The sequence below is a fragment of the Heterocephalus glaber genome, unplaced genomic scaffold (genome assembly GCF_053883595.1).
Source record: "Heterocephalus glaber isolate CG9 unplaced genomic scaffold, H.glaber_assembly_v1.0 deba00001781, whole genome shotgun sequence".
In the NCBI taxonomy this organism is placed as follows: domain Eukaryota; kingdom Metazoa; phylum Chordata; class Mammalia; order Rodentia; family Bathyergidae; genus Heterocephalus; species Heterocephalus glaber.
The window spans coordinates 11,624,271-11,637,639 of NW_028258467.1; the positions used below are offsets into that span (position 1 = coordinate 11,624,271).

General features: G+C 38.8%; 1 protein-coding gene across 2 annotated transcripts in view; it reads left to right on the forward strand.

The window, feature by feature from the left end:
• Rrn3 (RNA polymerase I transcription factor RRN3) overlaps positions 1-13,369 on the forward strand; it is a 32,358-nt gene that overhangs the window by 2,557 nt on the left and 16,432 nt on the right. For both annotated transcript variants that reach the window (XM_004864899.3, XM_004864900.3), the window contains exons 3-9: positions 415-471; positions 6,432-6,521; positions 6,611-6,740; positions 7,352-7,411; positions 7,741-7,804; positions 8,643-8,712; positions 12,214-12,312. In XM_004864899.3, the coding sequence (XP_004864956.1) occupies positions 415-471; positions 6,432-6,521; positions 6,611-6,740; positions 7,352-7,411; positions 7,741-7,804; positions 8,643-8,712; positions 12,214-12,312 (570 nt within the window). The remainder of the gene's footprint in view (positions 1-414; positions 472-6,431; positions 6,522-6,610; positions 6,741-7,351; positions 7,412-7,740; positions 7,805-8,642; positions 8,713-12,213; positions 12,313-13,369) is intronic.

The following is a 13,369-nucleotide window of genomic DNA, read 5'->3' on the forward strand; positions in this document are numbered from 1 at the left end:
TGATCCCCAGTGCTGCTTGTGGAAAAAAAAAGAATATCAACTATAATATGTCAGTATACAACTATAGTTAAATGTGAATGGCATTTTTCTCCAATACCCCTGGCTCGACTAACATGAGTTTTAAAGTTATTATAGTCATGATTTTGTTATCACAAAGGATGTGTGAAAATTACAAGGTTCCTTTTGCAATTTCATTAGATGTTAAGGTATAGATAGAAGTCCTGCTGTTTAGCACTTGGGAGGCTAAGGCAGGAGAATCACCTCAAGTTTGAGGCCAGCCTGAGCTACACAGAGAGCTCAAGACCAGCCTGAATTACAGAGTTTGACCCTGTCTTAAAAAACAAAAAAAAAGTTCTGTTGTTATTTAACAGGCAACCACAGCAAACATTTAATTTTTATCCCCTTCTTGTTCAGGGTGAAACAAATGACTTTGAGTTGTTGAAGAACCAGCTGTCAGATCCAGACATAAAGGTAATTTTTTGTTTAACAGGCAACGAAGCAGAGTTACTGGCACTTTGTACAAGGCGTTGTCTGCATATTTGGTCCTAGTCTGTCCTCCAGAGCTTGCTTTCTCCAAGGTGTCTGACTTTAACCTAGTGATTTCCAACCAGGGGCAGTTTTACTTCTTTGGGGTCGATTGGCAGTGGCTGGAAACATTTTTGTTGTTACAACTGGGAGGGAGGGGTGCTGCTGGCATTTAGTGGATGGATAATGTTGCTGTAAAACCAAGAAAGCAATGGAAGGTTTTTTTTCAACATGGAGATTTAAAAGAAAAATTTTGAGTAAACATGGGAATTTTTTAAAAAGTAGATTCTATGAGATAATAGGGCAGAATCACTTAGAATAGCTTCTCACCCAAAGTAAGGACTTTATAATTGTTAGCTGTTACTTTGTTCTTGTTGATAATCTGTATGTCTTCATTTCTTTCTTTTTTTAGACAAGGTCTCGCTCTACAGTTCAGGTTGGACTTAAACTCCTTATGTAGCTCAGGCTGGCCTCAAACTCACAGCTGTTCTCCTGTCTCAGCCTTCCGAGTGCTAGGATCACAGGTGTGGGCCACCATGCCTGTCTTTGTCCTCATTTCTCATTTAAATTTGAGTTCACTATCATTATGACTGCTGTAATTAGCCCAACAGAGGTTACCACTGATTTCTTACATGCTGATTTCAGTGGACTTTCTGTGTGTGGTACAGGGCTTGAACCCAGAGCCTCTCGCCTGCTAGCTGTGTCCCTATCCCTTTTTATTTTTGCAGCTCTCCTGCTCCAGCCCCCTGAGTAGCTGGGATTGCAGATGTGCACAGCTGTGCCTGGCTAGCGTGAGGCTTTAAAAAAATCCACTGAGCCACGTGCAGTGGTGCACATCTGTAATCCCAGCTACGTGGGAAGAAACACAAAAGCCCAGCCTGGGTAATTTAGTGAGATCTTGTCTCAAAATAAAAAAAAACAAAAACGACTGGGGATGTAACTCAGCAAAAGCCCTGGCTTCAGTCCCCATTAGTACACACAAACACAAAAGCCAAAAAACCCCAAAACTGCCTCATAGCAATTCTGTCAGTTGGGCTGTTAGCCACCCATTTTTTTTTTTTTTTTTGGTACCAGGGATCAAACTCGGGTCCTTGCGCTTGCAAGGCAAGCGACGGAACCACTGAGCTAAATCCCCAGCCCGGCCACCCACTTTTAAAAACCCTCCTTTAGTGACTGTGATCCTTTTCTCTTCTGCTAATATCTATTTTCTTTTATAAGTCCTTAAATGTAATGTTGATTGGGTGTCCAAACTTAACTTTTTCCCCAGTCTGTAGATTCTTCTTGTGTGATTCCCTTATGCATCATGCCTTTGAAATCTGTGCCTTGATAACTTCCCAGTTTATATCTGTAGCTCATTTCTCATGGGCTTCAGACTTGTCCATCACTTCCTGTTAGATGTATTTACCCAGAATTGTTACAGGTGCCCCAAACTAGCAAATCAAACTCATTTTCTCCCTCCTAGATCCACTGCTCTTCCATCTTCTTTTGTGCTTAACTATTGTTTATCGAGTTCTTGAGATAGGAACCTTTGAGTCTTTCTGGACTTTCTCACCTCTCATATCTATTCATTCACCAAATCCTTTTGGGGAAAAAATCTTTTAAGTCTTTTGTTTTGGTGATGCTCTCTTTTCTGGATTCTTCCAATAATTCTTTGGTGGCTTCTAGGTCCTGTATGGCTCCGGCTTTATCCCCAAATTATAGCCTGACACATCTCACTGGAACACAAGTCTAGACATGTCTTTCTCTTACTAAAAAAACTTCATGCCTGTGGAAGAATGAAGGGTCAAACTTCCTAGCACAGCTTACAACATATTTTCTATGTTCATTTCCACTAGATAATTCATTCCCTGACTTCACCCCTTTTTTTTTTCTTTTTTTCTTTTTTTTTTTGAGACAGGGTCTTGCTGTGTGGTTCAGGCTGGCTTGAACTGACTGTGTAGCCCAGGCTGGCCTTGGACTTGCAGCGATCCTCCTGCCTCTGCCTCCTGAGTGTTGATATTACAGGTGTGCACTACCATGCCCAGCTCGCCTTTTGCCCAGTTTGTTTTGCCTTTGCATGTGACTTTTCTCTATATCCACTTTGTTTGAGCGGGGACTCTAGGTACATTGCTTCCCTCCTTTGCTAGCTATGTGACCAAGGGCTCATTCATTCGTTCGTTCATTCAATTATTGGTAATAGGTATTGAACCCAGAATCTTCATACTGAGTTACATCCCTGCCTCCTCCTCTCCCCGCCACATCTTTTTGTTTTTGTAGGGGTTTTTTTGGTACCAGGGATCAAACTCAGGACCTTGTGCTTTTGAGGCACGTGGTGGAACCACTGAACTAAATCCCCCCACACACCTTTTTAAATTTGGAGACCATATTGAAACTTGCAATCCTATTATTACCATCGTTACTTTAATCTACAAAACTACTCTTTCAGACCCAGTTGCAGTGTTCACTTTAATGAAGATTTTCTCCTAAGCAGTAGTGCTATGTTCATTCAGTCCATTGCCCACACTTCTAGCAGATCTTTCTTTCGTTTGTTTTTTGAGACAAGGTTTTGCTATGTAGTTCAGGCTGGTCTTGAACTCACAGTGATCCTCCTGCCTCAGCCTCCCAAGTGCTAGAATTACAGACATGGGGCATTGTGTCCAGCAGATCTTTCTTAAATTATGTATCTGGCTCACAAGATCCTCTGTCATCCTGTGTAGTTCTTTGCTCCCAAGATTTATCTGTTGACTTACTTACCAGTGATGGCCAACCTTTTAGAGAGGAGTGCCCAAACTGCAACCCCAAACCACTTATTTGTTACAAAATACCAACACTGCAAATAAACCTGAATTCTGAGGATTTAGTTTTCAAAAAAAACAACTCATACATTAACATCTTTTGGCTTAAAAGAAAAACAACACACCTGCCATACATAGGTTCAGCACCACAGCTCTAGGCATACTGAACTACTTTCTGTTTTCAAAAACACCAAAGTGCTTTTTTCTCTGAAAGGAATGTAACCCCCAGAAAATACTGTTACTATTTAAAGACAGCTGAGGTATCACTTCCTCTTTAAAGCTGTCCCTGACTCTCCCCTTCTTTCAGGTACAAAGATCAAGTTCTTTGTGTTCCACCATATTTTATGGCAGCGGATTCTTGGCATACCAAGACTCATACTGGGTGTGTGTTTGCTTCTTCAGAGGAGTGTTGCAATTAGTCTGCTCCTAACAACAGTTCACTACTAAAGCATCAAAGTCTATGACTGGTTTACTTTTTTGCTTTTTCATTCTTTTAAAAATATTTATCATTATTATTATTTTTTTTCCTCAACCCTTGTACCTGTTTTTAAGTGGAAAAGGAACAGGATACGTTTTACTCATTGTTATTTGTACATAAATACAGGTCTTCTCTGTACCTGAGGTCTCCTGAGCTGCCATTAATGCTATTCTCCCCCACTCCTTCCCTTTTTGTGGCACTAAGGATTGAGTCCAGGGCCTTTGCATTCTGTATCTCTTTATTTTTTATTTTGAGACAGGGTCTTGTCCTGGCTGGGCTTGAACTTCAGTCCTCCTGCCTCAGCCTCCCAGAGTGCTGGGGTTATAGGTGTGTGCTTTACACAAGGTTTAATGTTATTCTTAATGGTTGTGGGAATTATGCAGTTAACATAGAGCAAATGAATTGTGACTTATTTCATTTTCCTGCTGTTACTTGGGGTTTCATCAGAAAATGGTCAAGCCTGTGGAAGTCTGTTGCATCGATAACATAGAAAGCACCAAGTAGTTGGATGGAAGTGGGGGGAAGGTGGCAGCTCTTTACATGGAACAAGGCGTCGTGAGAGGAGGTGGAGCATAGCCTTGATCCTGGTAGGAAGGTTTGAACCTTGCCCTTTATTGGCCTCTTGGTTGGGCAAGTTGTTTATTAATCTCTTAATCTGAGATTCCTCTACTGTAAAATGAGAATAACTAATCACCTGCCAGAGTATTTAGGATTAGAAGAAGATACACTGGGCATGGTGGCTCATGCCATAATCCCAGCACTCAGGGGGCTGAGGCAGTAGGATCCCTGTGAATTCAAGGCCTATTTTTGAGAAGTATAGAAAAACAAAAACAAAACAAAAACAGATTAGACACTGCCTCACACATGGTATGTTCTCATAAATAATATTCTGTTTCACATCTTTCACAATCTGTTGTAGGTATAACACTAGATTGCTTTTATTTATCTCTTTCCCTTACTAGATCTTACCCAGCATTAACCATTTTCTTTCACAAACTGGAATTTTTCCTTATAATTTTTTTCTGTGTGTGTTGTATATATTCATGAATATAAATGATATTTTTAGGGGGCTGGGGTGTAGTTTGTCACAAGGCTCTGAGTTTGATCCCTAGTACCACCACCCAAAGAATTTTCATTTTATGCTTCTGAGAAATATTTTATACATGGCTTTTTTTTTTTTTTGTATTGGGGATTGAACTCAGGACCTTGTGCTTGCGAGGCAGGCAGCAGCACCACTGAGCCAAATCCCTAGCCCTCTACATGGCTTTTTTTTTTTTTTGGTGCCGGGGATCGAACTCTGGTCTTTGCGCTTGCGTAGCAGGCAGCGAAACCACTGAGCTAAATCCCCAGCCCTACAGGGCTTTTTAAAAAAGCAGTTTTTTTCATGTCACTTAAAACTTTTAAAACAGTAATCTTACCAGAAAAATATTTCATGGTGGAATAGAAACAGCAATAGTATTTTGTGGTTGGGGACTGAACCTAGGGCCACATGAATGCTAGGCAAACACTCTACGGTTGAGCTACATCCTCTGCCCTAGAGCCATTATTTATCCAAACACATCCTAATGTGTTTAAATCAGCTGCAGGTTGGGTTTAGAAGAACTTTTTGTTGATAAACACTAGTCAGGTGGCTTAAATATAGAGAAAATGGAGGTAGTTATGGCTCCTCTGTGAACTGGTATTTGAATATTTTAAAATTCTGGAGTTTAAAAAGTTCCAGGGCTGGGAATTTAGCTCAGTGGCACCATGCCTGCCTTCCAAGTGCAAGGTCCTGAGTGTGATTCCCGTTACCAAAAAAAAATTGCGGTGTCAGATGGGTGTAGTGGTGCATGCCTGTGATCTTAGCACTCTAGGAAGCTGAGGCAGGAAGATCCACAGTTGGAACCAATCTGATCAGTTTAGCAATTTAGTGAGACCTTGTCTCAAAATAAAAAAGGGCTGAGATGTAGCTCAGTGTGAGGGATCCACGTTCAGTCCTTAGTACCAAACAAACAAGTCCTGATGTTATTAGGTTACCTTTCTTTAAAACAGGAAAGTTTATTATGACATCTTTGTTTGGTACTCAATTTTTATATAATTCCAAGTTTATCTTTTCCACCTAATTTATTTATTTATTTATTTATTTTTGTTTTTTGTAGGGTTTTTTTGGTACTGGGGATCGAACTCGGGTCCTTGCGCATGCATAGAAGGCGGCGACCACCTAATTTAAATAATATTATGTGTGTATTGTTGGGGCTGGAACCCTGAGCTTAAAGCATGCTAGGCAAAGCAAGTGATCTACCTTTGAGGTACAGATGTAGCCCTTTTAATATATATAGATATATATATATCTATCTTTTTTTTCTTTTTTTGAAATAGGGTCTTGCTATGTAATGTAGGCTGACTTTGAACTCATTATGTAGCTCAGGCTGGCCTTGAACTCCCCAGGGCTGAGATTATAGGAGTGCTCCATTCTGCCAGGCTTAACTTTTTTTTAAATTTTAAGACTGTTTTGCTAAGTTGCCCAAGTTGGCTCTGATTTTGTGATCCTCCTGCCTCAGTCTCCCAAGTACCTGGGGTTATTGATGTGTACCATTACACCCAACAGATATATCATTTTCTGTGACCTCAGAGTATTTGTGATTCTGAAAGTACTTCTCTTTATTTAATTTAAGGATGACCAGATCATTAACTGGCTGCTGGAATTCCGCTCTTCTATCACGTACTTGACAAAAGACTTTGAGCAGCTTATCAGCATTTTGTTGGTAAGTTCTTTATTTCCATGACTAGTAGGTAGTTCAGCACTTTGAAAATAGTGTATATCAGTGAAATGCTCCTCTTCTCCCAACTGTAGCGGTTGCCTTGGTTGAACAGAAGTCAAACAGTGGTGGAGGAGTATTTGGCCTTTCTTGGTAATCTGGTGTCAGCACAGACTGTCTTCCTTAGACCATGTCTCAGCATGATTGCCTCTCATTTGGTACCTCGTAAGTGGTTACTCTTTGACTTGTTTTTTCCCTTCCATCTCTGTCCCTCCCCCTTTTCTCCTTTCTGCTCTCCTTTTCTTGTAAGGAAAAGAGGTGTATTTTGGCTCACTTTTCTGGTCCCAGGTCAAGGGACCCCGCCTTGTGATGGCTGCCTTGCTGGCAGAGTGCTGAGGCAGCACAGGATGTCACAGGCAGGCAGAAGTGGGGATGCATGTGGTGTTTTGGGTTTTGTTTTTTAAATTTCTTTATTCAAAGAAGTTGGTTGATTTGGAGATTTTGCCATATGGAAGATTCCAGGGATGCATGTTGGCATTCTGGTAGACATCTGTCCCCTAGGGAGGTATCTAGATTCATTTGTAGCTAATTTAAATTTATTATTAATTTTTGATGGATTGTAGTTTCCTGTATTGAGTCTCTGACAGTCTTCGAACTTATCTAGGAATTTGTATCTTAAAAATATATCAATACTTTTATATATATATATCAAAATATATGTACTCCCCACCCCCAGCAATATAATCATTGTACTGAATTTGGACTGTGAAAAAATTGCTTTTTTTGTATAATTGTTCATTGTTCAGAAGAATAACATATTTCTTTCTCCCCAAAAGCCCGAGTGATCACTAAGGAAGGTGACATAGATGTTTCAGATTCTGATGATGAAGATGATAGTAAGTATAAAAGAATTAAAGCATAGAAGGCCCCCTGTGTCTAGAGAATGTATGCTGAATGATAAAATGTACTGGATCCCTGTCCAATAAGTAGATGGTGAAAAATAATAACTTTTGGTAGAGTCTTTGTGATACACAGTTGCACTAAATGTGTTACTAATATAATGAGTCTATTTTGTCTTCCTTGATAGTTGTAGAGAAAAATCTTGAAATATTTCTCTGAGAAACTGCCCAGTTTTGGTTAGCAAGTGTTTTTAGCTTCCAACATAAGATTTTTCAGTTTTCAATTTTGTTTTGATGTTCATACTCTCTGAACTTTCTCCTTACAGACCTTCCTGCAATTTTTGACACATGTCATAGAGCCTTGCAAATAATAGCAAGATATGTCCCATCGTGAGTATACTTTTGTTACTTTGAATTATGTTGTGTTTTTCTTAAGAAAACTGTCCGATTGGGTCTGTTGCTTAGTGATAGAGTGCTTTCCTATTATGTGCAGAGCCCTAGGTTCAATCTGTAGCACTGCAAAAAAAAAGAGAAAATTATAATTTACTAGTAGAAATTTATAAAATGTTCATAGCATCAAAACTTGGGTTGTATGCTATGTTTTAGCAGTGTATTGATGAAACATCAAGTTTTACCAAAAATGGATTTTCTGTTTTCTATTCATTCTCTTTAATTATTTTTTATAACTTATATGTAGATTCTCCCCAGTTCTGTATAGTGGTTAGAATTTTGCTTTTATCTTCAACAGATATGATATCCAAATATTTTCACTGAGAAACCCCATATGAATTTGTGTCATGCCATATGAATAAAAATTGCAGTTCTAAGAAAAGCTTTGCAGGTTTGTGAGTTTCTTTGGAGGGGTGGACTTCTAGTTCCCTCTGTAGGTTTATTTGTTAACTTAAAAAAATCCAAGTTGATGATTTTTTCCCCCTTTTTAAAAATCATATATGTATGGTGGGAAATGCTTAGCTTTTAAACTAAAGTTCTGTTAAATTTTTGCAGAAGAACCCCCCCTATGATTTGCTATTAGTATCAAAGTTAATAAAACTTGATTTTCTCTAAGCTGTTTTAGATTTTCTCTGAAACGGTACATTTAACTTTCATTTGCTTGTCGTAGAGACTCTGGTTTGCCTTCTGTATCTGTCCATGTTTGCTCTTAGAATCGAAATAATATCTTCCTAGGAATTCAGTTAATATGGATTTTTTTTTTTTTTTTTTTTAATAGGACACCATGGTTTCTTATGCCAATGCTGGTAGAAAAATTTCCGTTTGTTAGAAAATCAGAAAGAACATTGGTAAGACAATTTTTCATAGGGGAAGTAATGGAAAGATTGTTCAGTCATTTCATTTCAAATGGTCTTGGTCTTTTTTAAAAAAAATGTTTTCTAGATTTTTAAACTCAAGGTTAAAAATTTGCCTCCGATAACCTTCTTAGCAGGTGACTGCTGGGGATTCCCAGTGCCTTTTTTACCTCATGTGCAAGTCAGGCTCAGAGTCCATTTCAGAAACATCTTTAGAGGCTTAATGCTTACCCAGCTAAGAATTACTAGAAGTTAACCATTCTACATTGCTAATTATAAATGTGTTATTTGAACATGAAATCAGAGACTTGTATAAATTTTGCTTAAGTTTTTGTGCAATATTTGTGTGATCTTTAGAGTTTTCAGTAACTGGTAGTGGCTACCTTCTTAGCATACATGTTTCTCTAAGTAAGGTATTACATGTACAGTGTTTTGAGGAGTTAATAACTTACGTTAATGTTTTTGATAGTATGTTTCAAGTGGATTATTATAAACGATGGTATTGCTTATGAAAATAGATGCAGAAAATCTGAACAAACATTATAAAACTGAATCTCAACATATGAAAAGAATCAAGCACCATGACCAAATTAGATATTAGTAATGCAAGGTTAATTTAATACCTAAAAATCAATTACATACACCATGTTAATAGAATGAAGGACAGAATCCACATGATCACCTCAGTAGATGCAGAAAAAGTATCTGACCAGTCCTAAAACCCTTTTGGAACAAAAGTAAAAGGGAACTTCGCTGATGAAGGGCACCTATGAAAAAACCCACAGAGTGACATACTCAGTGTTGAAAGGCCAAACTCTTTACCCTAAGATAAGGAACAAAACAAGGATATCTGATTTGTGTGTGTGTGTGTGTGTTTATGTGTTTGTGTGTGTGTGTGTTTTTTTTTTTGTGGTACTGAGGATCAAATTCAGGACCTTTGGACCTTTTAGTTTGCAAGGCAGGCAGGGTGCCACTGAGTTAAACCCAGCCCTGATACCTGGTTTTTATCTGTTTCTGGAATGAGGTCTCACTATGTTACCAAGGCTGGCCTTGAACTGGACTCAAGTGTCCTTGGGCTTCAGCCTCCTGAGTAGCGGGGCCTACAGGCACATGCCATTGACTATCTCCTCTTGCCCCCAGTCTAGCCAGGGGTTTTATGCAAGAAAAAGATTTTAAAAGCATTCAAATACAAAGGAAGAAATAAAATACTTTAGCAGATGACATGGTTTTATATGTTGCCTTGAGGAACCCACAAAAAAACCTATTAAGAGATAATAAATTCAGCCTGGTTATAGGGTATACGGTCATTATACAGATCCAGTAATGGGCTGGGGATTTGACTTCAGGTAGAGGGCTTGCCTAGCATGTTCCAGCCCATGCACTAAAAAAAGAAAAGAAAACATACATAAAACATGTTTTTCTGTTTTTGTGGTACTGGCTTTGAATCCAGGGACTATCTACCATTGAACTATATCCCCAGACCTTTTAATTTTTATTTTGAGACAAAATGTCACTAAATTGTCCAGGCTGACATTGAAATTGTAATTCTGTCTTGGCCTCCTGAATAGATGCGATTACAGGCATGCCTAGCATGTGTATGGTCCTGGGTTTCATCCCCGGTACTACCAAAAAGAAGTGTATGGGGGGCCGGGGATTTAGCTCAGTGGCTTTGCCACCTGCTGCGCAATCGCAAGGACCCAAGTTCGATCCCCAGTACCAAAAAAACCCAACCAGACAAGAAGTGTATGAGTATCAGTATACAAAGATGAATTCAAAATGGATGGAAGAGCTGGGCATGGTGGCCCAGTGAGACCATGTCTCAAAAAACAAAAACTTAAAACCAAAACCAAAAATGGATGGAAGAATTAAATGTAAGAGCTAACACCAAATAAAACTCTTAGAAGAAAACATAGGTGTAAGTTTTCATGACAGTGAATTAGTAACTTCTGGATATAACACTTGGAGCGTAAGCAGTCAAACAGATTAATTGGACTTTAGAATTAAATACTATAGTGCTTCGTAGGGCACCGTCAGTAAAAATAAAAAGATATATTTGCAAATCATGTCTGATAAAGGACTTCCATCTGTAAAAAACCCCTCAATAATAGAAGAGCAAATAGGGCTGAGGATTTAGCTCAGCAGTTTCGCCGCCTGCTGCGCAAGTGCAAGGACCCAAGTTCGATCCCCGGTACCAAAACAAACAAAAAAATAGAAGAGCAGATAACTCAAAGAATATAAATAGGCATTTCTCCAAAATAAGCACATGAAAAATTTAACATCATTAACCATCAGGGAACTAGAAATCAAAACTACAAGGAAATGCAAATCTAAACTACTTCACATCTGTAAACTAGCATAGTTATGGCCCAAAGGACAAGACAGTAACAAGTGATGGCTTAGGTGTGAGGAAACTGGAGTCCTCATTGATAAGAATAAAATCATGTAGCTACTGTGGAAAACTCCCCAGTCCTTCAAAAACATTAAAAGTAGAATTTAACTTAGCTCCACTGGTAGGTACACACCCAAGGAAATGAATACATGTCTACACAAAAACTCATACATGCATATTCCTAATAATCAAATGCTTGGGTAGGTAAACAACATGATTTGTGCATACAGTGAATAACTATTCAGTAATAAATTCATATTAAACATAAGTGAAACTTAAAATCATGCTAAAAGATCACATTCCATTTATATGAAGTGTCTAGAATACAAAAATTAATAGCATACACTCGGGGTTATGTAGGGGTGCATTTTTTGTTTTTATTTTTTTAAGAGAACTGCTGGTTTTGCTATTTGAGTCCAGGTTGGCCTCAAGACATCCTGCATGCGCCATCACACTCAGCCTAAGGCTACTTTTTTAGACAAGATCTACTAATGGATAAGGGATTTCTTGGGCCGGGGATTTAGCTCAGTGGTTCCAGTGCCTGCCTTGTAAGCACAAGGTCCAGAGTTTGATCCCTGGTACCAAAAAAAAAAAAAATTAACCCATGATAAGGGATTTCTTTTTAGGGTGATAATGTTCTAAAATTGACATTGGTGATGGTTGTACAACTTGAAATATACTAAAAACTTTATACTTTAAATGAATTGTATGGTATGTGAATTAATAACTCAAGCTGTTTTTTAAAAGTGTAGAAATATGTAAATTTCAAATTCAGTTTATTGGGGATAATTGAAGGAATTACACTGAAATTTGTGTATTGAAATTACATTTTCTATATTGCTGGATAATCTTTATTTAAACTGTAGCCAGGCATGGTAGTGCATGCCGGTAATCCCAGCACTTGGGAGGCTGAGGCGAAAGGATCACCATGAGTTTGAGGCCTGACTAGGCTACATAATGAGTTCAAGGCCAACCTGAAGTGCATGGTGAGACCCTATCTCAAAAAAACCCCAAAAAACCTCTAGCTATATAATTGATACTTTGCTTATATGATTAGGAAACTTTCTGTGCCAAAACATTTTATTTTTTGATGCTTTTTGTTTTAGGAATGTTACGTTCATAATTTACTGAGGATAAGTGTCTATTTTCCAACCTTAAGGCATGAAATTCTAGAACTTGTTGTTGAAAAGCTACTCAGGTTGGATGTAAGTATTGAATAATATATTTTTTCTTCTTGATTTTCATTTATTGAATATATTGTACTTGTTATAATTACAGTATGTGAAACAATAGTAGCAACAGTGCAGAAGAATCCAGTCTCACTATTATTTGCTTCATTTAACATTTCTTGAACTCTGTGTGCACAAGAGCATATAATAATGATGAAGAAGTGGACATTTTGTTTAAAGAGGCCTGCAGTAAGATGCGTGGAGATTATGAAAGGGAATGGTAGATTCTAGCAACATTGTAGAGAGAAGGTGAACTGGTCCTTAAGACTGAGTTGGAAGTGGACAAGCAGAGGGTAAGGGAAAGAAATCCTTTAAAGGTAGTTACCTGTGGAATAGATTCTTGGTGTTTCCGTAAACAGCAAAAAGAAACAGGAGGTTGGAAGATGCTTGTTTCTTTCTAGGCAGTTGAGTTGCTGATAGGGATGGTAGTTGAAGAATATGCACCAGGTGGTTGTAGCTGCAGGTAAGGGACTGAGAACAAACCTGTGGAACCATGCAGTGCAGGCCAGAGGAGGGTGAGAGTGGTCAGAAGGTGGAAGAAACCAAGTAAATGCCACAGCAGCCATCTGAGGAATGGTCCACACAGCCCCATCACAGATTGCCGACATTTTGAAGAAGGTTGAGAAAAGCAAAATGCTTGCATTTGCTGATGAGAAGGAGGTCTTTTGTGCTTTCTGGAGGGCCTTGTCACTAAAGAGACAGAGACTATTTCAGGAGACAGTGTGGATGGTTAGGAAGTGGGTCTGGTAGAGACCTCCTTGAGTGCTGCCCTCAGGGGAAGGGGACAGAGCAGGGGTGAGAGACAGGTCAGAACTGGGAAGACCTGAGCAGGTTTGTGGCCTAGGGAGATCATAGCCTTGGTGAAGAAAAATATTTTTACTGTAGGGGAGCTGGGAAGTGGAAAAAAGCAGGTCTGGGAAGAGCTGGAAGTTGGGCAAGCTGGCACTTTCCTCTGGGGCTCTGCCAACTGCTTATGTAATCTTCCTAGTCTTTCTCTGGTACATTTTAAAGTGTGCCTACAAAGATCCTGCGT